The sequence below is a fragment of the Mustela lutreola genome, chromosome 7 (assembly GCF_030435805.1).
Source record: "Mustela lutreola isolate mMusLut2 chromosome 7, mMusLut2.pri, whole genome shotgun sequence".
Taxonomy (NCBI): domain Eukaryota; kingdom Metazoa; phylum Chordata; class Mammalia; order Carnivora; family Mustelidae; genus Mustela; species Mustela lutreola.
Genome location: NC_081296.1, coordinates 75,419,745 through 75,435,348, shown reverse-complemented (window position 1 = coordinate 75,435,348; position 15,604 = coordinate 75,419,745). Strand labels below are relative to the sequence as shown.

The following is a 15,604-nucleotide window of genomic DNA, read 5'->3' as shown; positions in this document are numbered from 1 at the left end:
CTGAAGAAGGTTGATAGGTTGATAATCAACCCCAAACCCAGAGGACTCAGTTTAGAGTGCTGAGGGAGGTTGAGAATGATATCTTGTGAATTTTGTTTAGGGTGGACCTAGAACATTTCGGTGTGATTGTGAACTGAGTGACTTGATCTCTGCTTTCTTGTCTGTTCTCTTCAGGGGGCAAACAAGTAAACAAGGTAGTTTGATGATATTTCTTTTTCATTATTGACATGATTTTTTCCCATTTGCTTTATCTCCCATTTAAGATGTTTAGAGCACAAAGTCATGTTTTCAGTGAACAACTGCCTGAGAGAAAATGCCGTTTTCCCTAAACTGTCTTCTCATCCATTGTCAAACTGTTTACTGCCTCTAATTCTTCTAGGATACTATTAGGAAAAGGTAGAAGGGTCTTACGTTTTCCCCTACTCCTTATTGTGCTTTATGGTTAGAGTATGTATTTGATTACTTCTAATGCACTTTAAAGGTTCTCACTTTTGTCTCCAGATCTATTTGTATCTTTTTAGAGTTAGATCAACCTAAGCCTCCCAAGATGGCGAGGCTGTTAGGCCTTCCAGTCCTCTTTGTCATTATTACCATGGAAATATACCCACTTCTTTCATTTATCTTAGATCTACTTTAGCTCCCCTCTCATTTCCGTACTTCTGGTAAAGCCATATGAATTTTTTTTTGCCGTCTCTCCAACAAATATTTTTGTGTAGTCATTATGGTAAGTTATGGAATAGAGAAATTAATACAGTGCTCCCTTCAGAGGAAACGAGTCACTCTTTCTTAGAAAAGGGAAGAATAGAAGTTTGGAAGTGTTTGACGCTAACAAGCCCAAGAAAGGGGAGGCTGAGCACTTCTGAAGATAAAATATGTAGTTTGGCTTTGTCCCCCCCACCCATTTTGTTTTGACCAGGGTCTGTATTTAGTACTTAAATCAGTGGGACTACACTCTTTGAGAAAGCTTGAATTGGGGCTTGGCCTTCAAGAGCTTAGGCAGAACACTTTGGCCTTACTGCCTGTTCCTGTCTAGAACCACACCCTTGGTGTCAGGCCAGAAGTGGATGAGCCTTGAGGCTAGGGAGGAGTGAGCCAACATGTTCAAGGCTGTATTTGTCTCCATGTCAGTCACTGCTTGCGACAATAAAAATGACCAAATGAGCCTGTTTCTTATATTCCTTTTGGCAGGGCCTGGGTATCATGTTGTTTTTGCAGAAAACACATTTTTATTTATTTATTGGTGACCAACTTTGAAGACTTGAGAAATTGAGTCTTTGGTCAGAAACTAGAATAAGTTCTAAGGGTTGCTCTCACCCAATATTTTTGTAGGTTTTGCTGGTGATATTAAATTTAAGCTTCTGCAATTTTTAAGAATTAAAATTATTGGTCAAGAAGAAAAAGGTAACAAATTCTTAGAATTTAGAAGAAAAATCCCCTCTTCCACAACCTAATTGTCCAAATAAGTTGGGCCAGCTGAAGTCAATCTCAATTTACTTTTTAATATGAGTGATAGGCTATAATGGGAGCAACCAGAATTTAACTACATCCCTTTGTATGAAGAATGACTTTGTACAGGTTGTCTAGCCTTGCCCACATCCTCTTGCCAGCACTCTGATGTACTGGTAGATGTCTGGGAAGTTGCCAGAGAATGTTGTTGAGTTGGGGCTGTTTAGGCAGCAATTTTGTTACAACTGGGGAAGGGAAAGTGGAGTTTGGAAAAAGTAGTCCTAAGGGCTGGAGTCCTTCACTCCTTTTTGTTTCTTGTTTGTTTTTATATTTTTCATGCAAGATCCAATGTTAGTGATCTGGTTGGTCAGGAGTGATCAGGCCATGTGAAAACTGGCTGCTGTCATCTCTAAGAGCTTTAAAAGGAACAAATACCATTGCAGGAAGGAAGGGTGTCCATGTAAGCCCCTAAGTTCAGGTGCTCAGTCAGTGGTGTGAGTACTACAGAGGGTCTCTAGGGTGGGCTGGTCTCCTTTCTCTTCAGTCAGTGCTGAAGACTTCTTTCTTAAGTTTCAAATGTCATTTTTCAGGTTCCAACTTATACTTTTGGGTTTGATTAAATCCATGTATTTTTATTGTTCTTGAGAGGTGCTAATCTCACCCCTGAGTTGTGTTTGAGCCCATCTGGATCTATCCACTGCCTTCTTTTTTTATTCCTTCCTCTTTTCCTTCATCTCTCCCTCTGTCTTTCAAGTCTTAGTGGTCATTTCTTATGAAAGTTTAACCCCAACCATTTGTAATGCAAACGTATTTAATCTAATAGTTTTAGGTTGTGACAGGGTCCCTGCAACATTATTTCTGGTTTCGCTTTCTGTCAAAAGAACTCCTACTCTGAAAGTGTATTTTCTTATTGTAATAATGGAACGAATTGATTTATTGATTTGGAATGGGCATACCCTTGGTTTGGAATGGGCCTGGAATTAAAAAAAAACTAGAAATGTCTTCTGCCCAGGTTGGGACAAGTTATATGGTAGCTTTGAGGGTCCCCAGAACTCTGCATCTAATCAAGATAAGAAGCATACAACAGCTGAAAGGAATCACATGCATTCTCAGACACATGTGGCATACAAGGCCTAGGTTTCCAGGGGGAGGAACATCATAGGACCCCCTCCCCTGCCCCCGAATTATTGATGATGAGCCTAGAAAGACCTAATTAACTTTGGTTGTGAAGCTGGAAGTGTGCCATCTTAACCTATTTGAAAATTCACATTAAGTAAAAAGAGAGGAAGAAAAACTTTTAAGATAATCCCTGCTTTATGTTTTCAGAAATCATTGCTGCAAACTAGACGTAGAGGGAGTGATTTTTATTTAAGGAAAAAAAATCCATGGCTCTCAAGTTTTTCATTCTTACTTGAAAGTGCAGAAAGCTGTGTTAAAACTCTTGATAGATTTCCATCTTTGTACCCCTGCCCTCCAGAAGACTGCCCCCACTTGCCACCCCCGCCACCACCAAGCTTATTTTTTCTAGCACAGTCTTGTATACATAGCATTGCCCTGTCAAAAAGAGAAGGAAAGTAAAAATATGCTGTGTATTAGAAGGAGGGTGGTAACACAGTATGGTGGACTGCTAAAGAGAGTTTGAGGTCAGTCATAAACAGGGTTTCGTTTTTGTTTTTTATTTTACAGGGATTGTTGTCTGTGAGGCGCCCAACAACAAATTAGATAAATTCGTGGGAGTTCTCTCCTGGAAGGACAGCAAGCACACACTCAACAATGAGAATGTAATCCTGAGGGGCTGCATCCTGAGAAATACCAGCTGGTGTTTTGGAATGGTTATTTTTGCAGGTACCGCTGACTGCCCCGGGTTGGTCATGGGGGAGCCTGTCCTGAGGTGTGCCTGGGCTGTCTTCACCTCTCCAGGTTGGATGAGGAAGGTGCTTTTGTTCCACTCAAGGTGCTGCTCTGGGCTGATAGCAGAGGGTAGCACCACTGCCCTGGGAATAGTCTGGACTGGGTGGGGGCTGCTGTGTGAGGAACCACTGGCATTAGGAACCCATTTTTTTTTTTTTTTTAAGATTTTTTTTTTTTTTTTTTTTTGACAGAGAGAGATCACAAGTAGGCAGAGAGGCAGGCCGAGAGAGAGGAAGAGAAGAAGCAGGCTCCCCCTGAGCAGAGAGCACAATGGGGGCCTTGATCCCAGGACCCTGAGTTCATGACCCGAGCTGAAGGCAGAGGCTTTAACCCACTGAGCCACCCAGGTGCCCCCAGGAACCCATTCTTAAGGGGTGCTTGGGCTTTAGTTGCTTGGTAGTTGCTAGATACTGTTTAATTTCTCTTTCTTGAACTTCATCTCTATCACTCCCATTATGTATATATGAATCTATCTGCCTTTAAAGTGGGGGAAGTGTGTGAAAGAAGCCCTCCCGCCCCACATTGCTCTGCTGTTAATTTTGTAGTTTGCAGAGGTCAAGCGACCATTTTGGAAGAGATTTCTTGGAGATCCTGCAATCATTTCTGTTTATACTCTGTAGCTTCTTCTACTATTTGTCAGCAGCACAGTGGGGCCTGGAAAGACTGTGCAGGACAGAAGGGAGGGGGTAGGAGGCTGGGAGGGAGCGAAAGTGCCTTTTACTCTTCCTGCTGGCCACTTTTCCTGTCTTGACTTTATCTCTACAGGCCCAAGGTGGCATTCTTCCGCGAAGGAAGCTTACAGTAGCTTCATTACATAAAGCCACTCAGATTGTACTCATGGCTTCCATTGCCAGCCCTTGATTTTTAAAAATCCTGTTTATTATGACATCAAATTAAGATGTGTTTTTGGGTCCATTGACTATATGTGCAATCAGAATTGGAATGTTTTTCCTAACTGACTTTCCTCAACAACAACAAATGTTTATTAAAGACTCAAAAGTGTTCCAAACCTAGAAAAGTCCTCTCAATTTCTCCTAAATACTCTCAGCTGTGTGTTTCAGCAAGGCTCTCCCTGCTTGGGGTATTGCCATTGTAAGGTCTTGAGAAATCCCTAGAAGGATGGCAGTATATGGGCTTTTATCTGGGGATGCATCTGCTTTCATGATTTGCTTATCAGATGTTTTTACTCATTAGGGAAGTAAACCTATGGTCACATATTTTCTTATTTGCATCTTTCTTGCATTAAGAAAAAGAGCTAGGCTTAGATATTAGCCTCCACTTATCTTCCCACGTAAGAAGGGGGAGAATTTTTGAAACTCCTTTAGTGGGAAAGGTTCTCCTGGTTTGGTTCCTGTCATCACAGAAGTTGGCTGGCGGGGGGGCTTCATCCCAGGAATGGGTTATAGCTCAACGTTGTGTTTACATTTTTGTGAACTTGCTTAGAATGACTAATTCAGGACTATGGCTCAATTACAGCATGTAACATTAGGACAGCTGTGTGAGCCACTCAGGGGCCATGTATTTCTGCAGAAGTTTTGTTCTGGGAGAATGCGCCTACATAGAAGGAAGTGGGATGGTAAACTGAACAGGTCCCCCTCCCCTCCTCAAGAAGTGTATCAGAAAGCTCCCAGAATTAGGATTGGACAGAGCTGGGTACAGATTTGTTTACCAGCTGTAGGATGTTAAGCCTTAGTTACTTAAACTTCCCAAGCTTTAGTTTCTTCTGCTATAACATGGGGATAATGAGTGCATTAGAGAGTCACTGTGAAGACTCAGGAAGAACATTCATATGGAAGAGGATGCTTGACAAATATTACTTTCTTTCCTTTCCTTCTTCTTCCATCCAGCATCAATTCTGAGTGCACTGCCTGCTTCAAAGACTGAGGAATGGTCTGATGTACTGCTCTTTGATTCTTGGCAGGCAGAGGTGGGGGAATATCCTCTGCTTTTTGTGTTATGGTTAGATGTTCTTCATGGGGCAGATATTTATAAAGCAGAGAATGCCTGCATTGACTTTAATCTGGGCATGAATGTTAACAGAAAGCTTAGCTAGAACAGTGACAGGTAGAGGAATGGTTGGTTTGGTCAATGTCAGATTTGAACAGATGAGTGTCTCAGAACCTCCAAATCTTAGGACATCTAATTTGGAGAACTAGTTCCAGGTGAACACTTAGATCTTATGAAAGTTATCCTAAATGACTTATTAACTATTCTTTCTCTATTACTCTTATTATAACTATCACTAAGGATTGTGTAAGGAATATAGTTGACATAGACATGGTTTACTCTACAAATCTATAATTTGCAAGGGTCCAATATGCATTAACAGCCAGGCCATGCCTCCCTAGTAATAGCTTTTCTTTCGCTCAAGAGAGGAGGAAGTCTTGTTTCTGAGTGGAGGAGATGTCTTTATTTAAGAAATTCATAGGAATCAGCACCAGTACAGTAGATTTTTTTGTTGGATGTTTTTCATTTGCCCCTCCAGGTCTACTGTCCCATTTTTTCACTCTTCTTTCTGCCTTGGGAAGCTGATTTGTATGGTTTACACTAAGAGGTTTCTTTGAATTTTGACTTGTAGGTAGGCTCTGTCATTGTAATTAGGCTTTCTATTCTCATGGAAAGAGGTCAAAGGTAGAGAGCAGACTGAGATCCTGGTATTTATTCCCCCAGACTTCCTCCAGAAGTAGTCACTCCAGGCTGACTGGGTACTTCAATCTAAAGTCACTCACTTCCTTCCTTTCTTTCTTTCTTTCTCTTTTGAGTTTGGAAATGTGAGTTTTATTTTATTATTTATTAACATATATTGTATTATTTGCCCCAGGGGCACAGGTCTGTGAATCATCAGTCTTCTACATTTCACAGAACTCACCATAGCCCATACCCTCCCCAATGTCCATCACCCAGACTCTCCATCCCTCCCACTGCCCTTCGCTCTAGCAACCCTCAGTTTGTTTTCTGAGATTAAGAGCCTCTTATGTTTGTCTCCCTCCTGATCCCATCTTGTTTCATTTTTTCCTTCCCTATCTCCCACAAGCCCCCATCCTGCCTCTCAAATTCTTTGTATCCAAGAGATCATATAATTGTTAAAGTCACTCTTTCTTAAAGGCTGCAAACTCTATACTGTCCCTTAGGGTCCAGTAACCACTCCCTTCTAGCTTAGATAGAGAAACATCGTGATTGCTTCTAAGTCTTTGGTTACTGCATGAACATTTTCTTCCCTTGCAACCCCACCCACAGTTTTGTAGAGTCCCTTTTGAAATTTTTTTTTTTTTCTCCAGTTATCCTTTTCCAGTGTGTCATCTATATCCTGTTTGGAATCTGAATGAGTCTTAGTCTTAAATACACATTGATTGAATGAGTCCATGAATTAATGAATTAATGGAGCATTTCATATAGTTTTTAAAATAGTGACAAAGAGCAAAGAACTTCCGAGGTAGTTATATCTGGGTTTGAATTCTGGTTCTGATACTTACTAGACAAGAAATCTTAGGCAAGTTACTTAAATACTTTAAGTTTGTGTCATTATTAGTGAATTAAGGGTAATAATACCTAATTAATTAGATTTTATTGAGTGCGTACTATGTGGCAGGCAATATACTTCTTATTAGTTTCTGATTAAGAATGTGAGCAAAGACAAATGAAGTCCATTCATTCTTGCGGTTTTGACTCCAGTAGAAGTAAGAGACCTTAATCTCAGATATTTGTTGTAATGAATATATAACCTCAAACTGAGATAAGTGCTCTGAAAAAAAAAAAAAAGAAAAGAAAAGAACATGTACTCAAACGAGTTTGTCATAGAGGAATATAAAAAGAAAGAGCAAGCTAATTAAAAGTCACATCGTGGACCATGTCCCTGTATCAGGACTGAAAATGTTGAGGTTAAAAAAACAAAAACAAAAACACAACTTAAGGCCAGTGTGGAGTATAGAGAACATGGACAATATAGATAGACATGTGATGAGAGATGTGGATAGGATCTGGACCATAAAGAGCCTTGTGGTCTGTATCCAGAACTTTGATCTTTATCCTAAGAGCACTGGGAAGAAATTGTTAGGTTTTTCAAACAGATGTGTGTGTGTGTGTGTGTGTAGTTTGAAAAGTTCAGTATTGCCCATGGTATTTGTAAGGTTGGTAAATAGCAGGTCCTTGAATGAGTAGGTCACTAGGGGTTGGGTGGGGTATGGAGAGTTTTGATAATAACACTAGATCTGAAACTAGGCTGAGTAATAAGTAGGAGCTGAGAAAACAGAGGCTGCTGAGTACAGAAATTCTTTCAAGATCTGTGGCTATGAGTGGAATAAGAGATGTGTGAATCAGCATCTGTAGATATATTTAGACAAATGTTTAAAAACCCCTAGGTGTGTTCTCTGCTGCTCTGTGTGTATAGGTATGCCTAAGAAATATAAAATTTTAGTACAAAACTGGGGTCTTTGAGTATTTCAGCTTTTACCAATCACAAACTTCATTTGCTCTTGATGATCTTTACCATACAAGAAATGCTTCCCACCCTCAGTGTCCATATGATTTTAATAAACAATTCTGAGAAAATGTGGGTGGTCTCCTTTACACAGCAGTAGTTGGGAATAGGACAGTGGGGTATAATTCCATCTTCAGACTGAATTTTATGAGACCCCAGTCCTTGCTTCCATTTGTATTTTTTTTTAATTAATTTTTTATTTTTTATAAACATATATTTTTATCCCCAGGGGTATTTTAAGTAAATGAAAGTCTCCTAAGGATGTGCTCATTCTTCCCTGACTTTTAGGATGGGATAAAATTTTACATGTGCCTCTCTCCTTTAATTCTTTCAGTTTTCCTCTCCCCTATATTAAGTGGCTACATGGATTGATGACAATAAGGAGAAGATGATGTGGAGAGGAACAATAGAGGAATCAGATATAATTAAAGCTTAATTGCTTCCATTTAGTGGAATTTCCTTAGCAATATATTCTAATACTCTCTTTTGTTAATCATCTCGTTATCTAACTCGAAGGCAGATAATAATAATTCTTAGAATTACCTGACAGTGGAATACTATGCAGCCATCAAAAGAAATGAAATCTTGCCATTTACGACGACGTGATGGAACTAGAGGGTATCATGCTTAGTGAAATAAGTCAATCAGAGAAAGACAATTATCATATGATCTCCCTGATATGAGGAAGTTTAGAGGCAATGTGGGGGATTTGAGGGGGTAGGAAAGAAATAAATGAAACAAGATGGGATCGGGAGGGAGACAAACCGTAAGACTCTTAATCTCACAAAACAAACTGAGGGTTGCCAGGGGGTGGGGGTAAGGAGAGGGTGGTTGGGTTATGGACATTGGGGAGGGTATGTGCTATGGTGAGTGCTGTGAGTATAAACCTGACAATTCACAGACCTGTACCTCTGGGACTAATAATACATTATATGTTAATAAAAATTAAAAAATTAAAGAAGAATTACTTGAGCAAGGGACTTAATGAAAATGAGAAAATGCATTTATCTGAAATAAAGCTAACATAAGATTCAATTCCTGCCCTTACAAAAAATGTATATTATCTGCACACTGTGCAATATACAATAAAGGTTTAACTTATTTGCTGATGTATTTATTGTTTGCATTTATTCTAGTTTCTCCATAAAGGCACCCCAGATCTTTTTGAGAAACAGATCCAGAATTTGATTGCTGATTTTAACTTTCTATTTTTGATCTCATTGTTCCGAGTTATGTTTATTACTGCATTATTTTTAACATGTCAAATTATTCCTCACTTGGATTGGCCTGTTAACTTTCATTTCTTCAACTAAAACCACAGCTATACACAGCTTTTTGAAAATATAGCATTTCTCAAACGTTTCAGCTGCAGGTTCTATCTGGATTTGTCCTATTCCAAGGAGACCCATTCTCTTGCAGTCTCCAGGGTTGTTACTAAGCTACCAGTTGAGAATCTTATATAACTTAAAAATGGCCCATGTTATTTTTTTTTATATATAATTTTTTATTTTTTATAAACATATATTTTTATCCCCAGGGGTACAGGTCTGTGAATCACCAGGTTTACACACTTCACAAAAAAAAAAAAAAAAAAAAAAAAAAAAGGCCCATGTTCTTAATAAAAGTTACATTATTTTGAAAAAACATGTTATTCTCCTTTCAGGAACATTTGACATGATAAGAAATACTAATGGTAGTAATACATCATTAAATCGTTTTAAAGTTGCTATTTAATTTTTTTTGGCAGGTCCTGACACAAAATTAATGCAGAACAGCGGTAAGACAAAGTTTAAGAGGACAAGCATTGATAAACTGTTGAATACTCTAGTACTATGGGTAAGATACTATAACAAAATTAGGGGAAAACACTTGTCATTTTTATTTTAATATATTTCTTACATATGGCTGGGAATTCTTTCAGAATCTTCATTCTTTTTGTGTAATTTGTTTTTGGTTATTTTGCTTCTGGGGCCTAGTTATATTGCCCTCTACTTTCTAGATTATAATTTCACAACCATGGGTGGAATTTTTCATGAGAGGGTAGATAGTGTTTATGGAGGCTGTCATGGTCTTGCAAGTTCTCTATGTTTCAAGTATTTGTTTTTAAAAAAGAAAACATTATTTTTGAGATAGTTCGGTTCTTTTGTTGTCTTACTTTTGCTCATGTCTTCTCAACATAGCTTGTGGATGGAGCTGGCTTCATGGGTATGTGACCTGTGTAATTACACAGGTTCCCCACTCAAATGGGCCTCATACTTGGTTTATTCACCTGTTGCCATGTAGAAATTATCAGTAATTTTTGAACAAGGGGTCCCATATTTTCATTTTGCACTGGGATCCACAAATTGTGTAGCTGGTTCTGCTTATGAATCTTCTAAGGCCCAGGTCACAGTTTTCCTCCTTTGCAAAACTTCTGAACCTCCTTAACATGGGATTATTTCTTTCCTCTGAATTTTTATTCTTTTCTGCATTTTTTGAAATTTTTTTCCTACCATCCATTTATCAGACAGTTGACTATTCCTTGCATGCTACACTTTTGTCAGTTAATCTTGTGCTTCCTCACGCTGTGCATCTGATTGTTATCTGACTTTTTGTGTAATACTGCTTTGCCTACTTATATTGGAATTAAGTTGGAAGACATTGACTTTAAATATGAGGACAGTGACTTTGAACCAAGCCCCCCCCCCCGCCACCCCACTCGCAGACTCACAATCAATTATAAAGAGTCTGAGTTCACTATATATTTATTTGCCTAACTGATTTAAGATAGTGGGACTCTGAATAAAGAAAGAAGGACATGAACTCTTACTGGGCACAAAATACTGGACAGGCTCTGTGTTTTACATTTGGTGTCCTCAGAACTGGGCTTTCCTCCCACTATACCCATCCCCTTGGGGCAGAGACTCCAGGGCCAAGGGGACGTGCTTAGCTTGTGTCCCTTCCTAGAATTCCCTATTTAAATGGCCCTAATCCCACTTCTGGGCTTGCATGGAAATTGTATGTATATCCACCACACGGTAAGTATAAATGAGAATTTATACGATAGGTAAGCCTATAGCCTGATTGTGAAGGAGAGACTATCCCAGCTTTCATATTAGAAAATCAAATAATCCACTGGAGAATTGGAAACTGAGTCCATCCTACTTAGGGCATTTAATGCCAAGTACCACCGGTTTTAATGCTCTTAAAGTAATTCACTTCAATTAATTTGTAGTATTAATCATTGAAATAAAAGAGGATACCATGATACAGGTATCAAATTGGTAGGATTTCAGGAATTTACAATTCTACTTTTCTCTAACACATGGTTTTCTAAGGTACTTGTAAGTCAGGTTTTTCCATATTTTTTTTTTCTACATAAATGTCTTCTACATGTATATTTTGTTCATGAATGAATAAAGAGGAAAGTAGTCCTAGAATGCCAGAATATTCCTTCTTGGAGAAAAAAGGAAATAAGTTCAATACATTTCTATTCCCTAGCGCCACTCCTCCCTCAACAGAGGTTGGTCTTGTCTCTTAATACAGTATGACACTTGGCAAAACAAAGTCCCCTGAATCCCTTGTTCGGCTCAGGTCTTACCTATTCACTGACTTTGTGTCTTTCCTTTCCAACACTGGCATTTGAGCGAACCTTGCTCTCTTTCTAGACGCCTTCAAAATGTTTGCTTTGCTAATCCTGATACTAATCCCAATTTAAGAGTTGGCTAACAGTTTTCAGATTGCTTCCCACTATTTTTAAATCTCAAAAGAAAAAATATACATGCCATGCTGTATTTTAATTCTTCTTTTTCTTGTGGACTGTAAATAAGGATTGTGTAGCTAGATCTGTGGCCAAGAGTCTTGACTAGTCTCAGATTATTCTTTATCCCTGATATTTTCTTCCTTTTGGGTGACCATATAATTTATAATTCAAACAGGGACACTTTTGAAGGGGAAAGGAGAAAGCACAATTAGTATGACATCTGGACAACAGATACAAACTGGTGCACACCAGGGCAAATCAGGACATATGACCTTCTTTACTTAAGCCACTTAAGTATATGCACTCATCATAAATCAAGGGTGTGAATTTATTGGCTTTGTGACCATGGATGAGTTATAATATTTCTGTGCTTCTGTTTTATTTTGTTCTGTTTTTGATTCTTAACCTGTGAATAATGATTGTCCCTATCTCAGACAATCAGTGGGAGAATTAAGTGAGAAAATGCATGTAACATATTTAACCAAGTTCCAACATAAAAATATTGAATTTTACTTGTATGATTAATGATAAGTAAGAAGAGCTTTGCCTGTCTTTTCAAATGACCTTTTCTTGGAATTAGGAGTATGACGGTATTGGGTTGGGATGATGAGTTTTGGGTTCAAGTTAACCTTAGCCAGACTTCTATTCTCATTTCAGATTTTTGGGTTTCTGGTATGCCTGGGAATTATTCTTGCAATAGGAAATTCAATCTGGGAGAATCAAGTTGGAGACCAATTCAGAACTTTCCTCTTTTGGAATGAAAGAGAGAAGAACTCTGTCTTCTCAGGATTCTTAACATTCTGGTCATATATTATAATCCTCAATACAGTTGTACCCATTTCATTATATGTGAGGTAAGATGAGAATTTATACTATAGGTAAGCCACTTTGTCAAAAGACCATTGTGCATAATCATGCTCTGTAATCATTTTTGTTTTAAAATGATGACAGTGTGGTGGATGTCTTGCTTTAACTGCTTATGATCTGCTACATCTGTTACAAATCAGGCAACTAAGCTGCTTAATCTGCTTAACTTTTACATTTTCAAATTATAGTAAATGCATTTTGTTTTATCCTTGATTTGTTCTGGTTTCTTAGGGGTCTTATTCTTTGGAAAGATGGACTGCAGTGTCTCATGCAACCTGATCAGTTAGAAATGGGTTGATATAGGGTAAGAAATGGAAGAATACTTGGGGACATCTATTCTGATGGTGACTCCCTGCCACTAGTCTGGCTCCCGATACTCAGATTTGGATTCTGTTCCACCACTTAGTAACTCCATGTTATTGGGCAAGTTATTTCACCTTCTAGTCTTCAGTTTCCTGATTTTAAAAGAAAAGAAAATAGCATTTTACTTAATAGTAAAGAGTAAACAAACTGTAAAGCTCTTAAAAGAATGACACATCGTAAGAGCTTGAGAAATGTTAATTTTTCCTATTATTGTAACTATAACATAAAGAAGTTGAAATACAGTTGGTAGCACTTGTCCATTGTTAAATAAGTATGAGTCATAACTCCCACCACAACACCATCTGTCATTTCTAGATTTGGTCTCACAAAAAAGAGCTAAAATGACCTCTCTTTTTCTCTCTTTTCTCTCTCTGTCTCTCCATACACACACACACACACACACACACGTAATACTGTATAGGCACATATATATGTGTATTTGTGTGTGTGTATTTGATAAGGCTTAGAAGGTGGCCCAAGAGTGTGTAGCTGGGATACTTTTGATCCTAATCCTACCAAGATTGTGCCAGACTATCTCAAAGGCACTGGAGCCAGGGTGAGACATGGTTGTTTGACATCCCTCATCACCAGTACTTTAACAATACAAAAAAATTACCGGCTCTAAATCCCCACTAATTTTTACAAGCTTCTTTTTCTCTCTTTCCAAAATCCTGGCTATGATGAAGCAAGGGAAGTTCAATGCACAAAATCCACCCTTGTTTTGGATAGCAGTCAGGAAACTGAAATGTCAACTTGTGGGAAATTTACTTGAAGTAGTGGCATGTGGCCACAACACCGCAAATTGCTCTGGGCCTTCTGGAGCTGTGGTCAGAGCAGGCTCTATTTAAGCTGTATCCTACTGGCTCATCTTTGATTCCGAGGACCTCTCATGATTGTATCCAATTATAAAGTCTGTAGTAAATCCTGCTCTTTGCCAGAAGAGCTACGGTCAGCTTTTATAGCTTTCCTTTTATGTCCTAAACGGACCATAAATGCTCATGGTGGCTTACCATCTGTACATGTGCAGTTTCATATGTCCTCACAAAGGAAGTATATTCTCTGCATGTTCTTTCTTTGAAGTGCGTTGGCATTTTTCACTTAATGATTTGAAAGATTGGTGTTGTAGAGGTCAAGGCTAGATTCCCAGGTTAGCTTTCCTTTTCCTTGTAATGTGTCTCTTGCAGTAATGAAAAGAAAACCCAAGTGGAATAGTTCAAACCCACGTTCTGGTTTTGGCATGACCACAAATAGCTGTGTGACCTTGAAGAAAGCACTTGGCTTTTCTGTGCCTTAGTTTGTTTATGAACTATGTGTTGCTCAGTGAAATGGCAGGATTAAAGTAATTGATCTGAGTTCCTGTCTGCTCCAAATAATACCACCTTACCCCAGATAACATTTAATATTTTATATAAAGTGCTTCCATATACTGTATTTTACTTATGCCTCCCAACAACCTTCTAAAGTAGTTACTGCTCAACTTCTTTCAGAAATGAGATTATTTGTACAGGCTCATGGGGCTGATTAGGGATAGAACCAAGATCCAAAGCACAACATCTGACACTTGGTACTGTGTTTTTCTTCTCTCCCTAAATGGTGTCTGGTTTATTACTCAGTGAAGATATCAAGAGAAGGAAAAGAGTCTAGAGCTCTGTACTTGTTGTAAGGCATAGTAATGATGAGGGTAAATGGGAACTTTCCTCTCAACAAACAAGAGCAGTGATTCTGATCTGAACATGACGGGAGGAGCATTCCAAGGAATTTCAGGTTGCTCAGTCCTAAAGACTGAGACCTACAAGAAGAGAACCCTCGCGTTTTTCTCTTTGGAAGGGAGGCCTTCTATAAAATCTTCCTCTAGGCTTTCAACTAGGTACAAAGAATAAATTAGGACTGAATGTCACTCGAGGGTAAAAGTGTTGAATTTACTTTGAATGGTTAACAATTCCACATGAACAGAGGGTGTTGATGTTGTTAAAATATTTCGGTGCTGTCCGTTTGTTTATCTGTAGTATTAAAGCATACCCAGCTACAGTTTTTTTAATACATCATGGTAAGAAATGCAGCCATGTACTCCCAAGGAATTAGATTTTTCCCCCCCCCCCCAAAGCAATAGGAATTCATTTCGACTTTGCTTGTTTAGCCACAGAATGGGTGGAATCATAAGCCTTGCTCTTTGAGCTTTCAGGCAGAAAACACTAGCACTTGATATTTATGCTAACTCTGAACGTTTGTCTCCTTTTTTCTGCCATGACAAAACAAAGAGCAGAATGTTCCACTGTGACTCTCCCAAATCCTCTTTCCCAAATAAAAAGGATACCCTTCCTCTCCACACACTATTTTAAGATCTAAGAGTCCAAATTAATTTGCAGGACTTCCATTGGTTTGAAGTGTGGTACAGAAGGATCAAATGGTATTGTATTCATTTTGCTTTGAGTTTTCAGGGAGCTCTCTTACTTCTGAAAGATGAAAGCTTCATATTGTTTGTACAGTTACCTTCGTAATGCCATTCTTAAGGTCAGGTCGGCATTGGCTTTATCGAATGTCTGAATTCTGAAGCTCGGTGGTTGATGATTTGTGTGATCTTTGGTTAGTCACTTAACTTCTCAGTCTTAATGTCCTTACTAGTGAAATTAGGGAATAGAAGGCCAGGATTCATCCATTCAGCACTGATGGACTGCTTATTACAGGTAAAGCACTGTGCTTGGTCCACTATAAGTGCTAATTTTTTTTTTTTTTAAGTGAATGGAATAAGGAAAACAGCCGAGACAGAAAAGCTAGCAAGGAATTTACAAGGAAGTATG

General features: G+C 38.6%; 1 protein-coding gene across 9 annotated transcripts in view; it reads left to right on the top strand.

Annotated features, from left to right (window-relative positions):
• The window catches only part of ATP8B4 (ATPase phospholipid transporting 8B4 (putative)), a 257,966-nt gene that overhangs the window by 148,838 nt on the left and 93,524 nt on the right, over positions 1-15,604 (top strand). For 8 of the 9 annotated variants that reach the window (XR_009355570.1, XM_059181517.1, XM_059181509.1 and 5 more), the window contains 3 exons: positions 3,133-3,291; positions 9,582-9,670; positions 12,234-12,430. Coding sequence is in view for 8 of the 9 variants with exons in the window: in XM_059181517.1 (XP_059037500.1) it covers positions 3,133-3,291; positions 9,582-9,670; positions 12,234-12,430 (445 nt within the window). In the remaining variant the exon portion in view is untranslated. The remainder of the gene's footprint in view (positions 1-3,132; positions 3,292-9,581; positions 9,671-12,233; positions 12,431-15,604) is intronic. The other variant, XM_059181516.1, reaches the window with a different exon arrangement.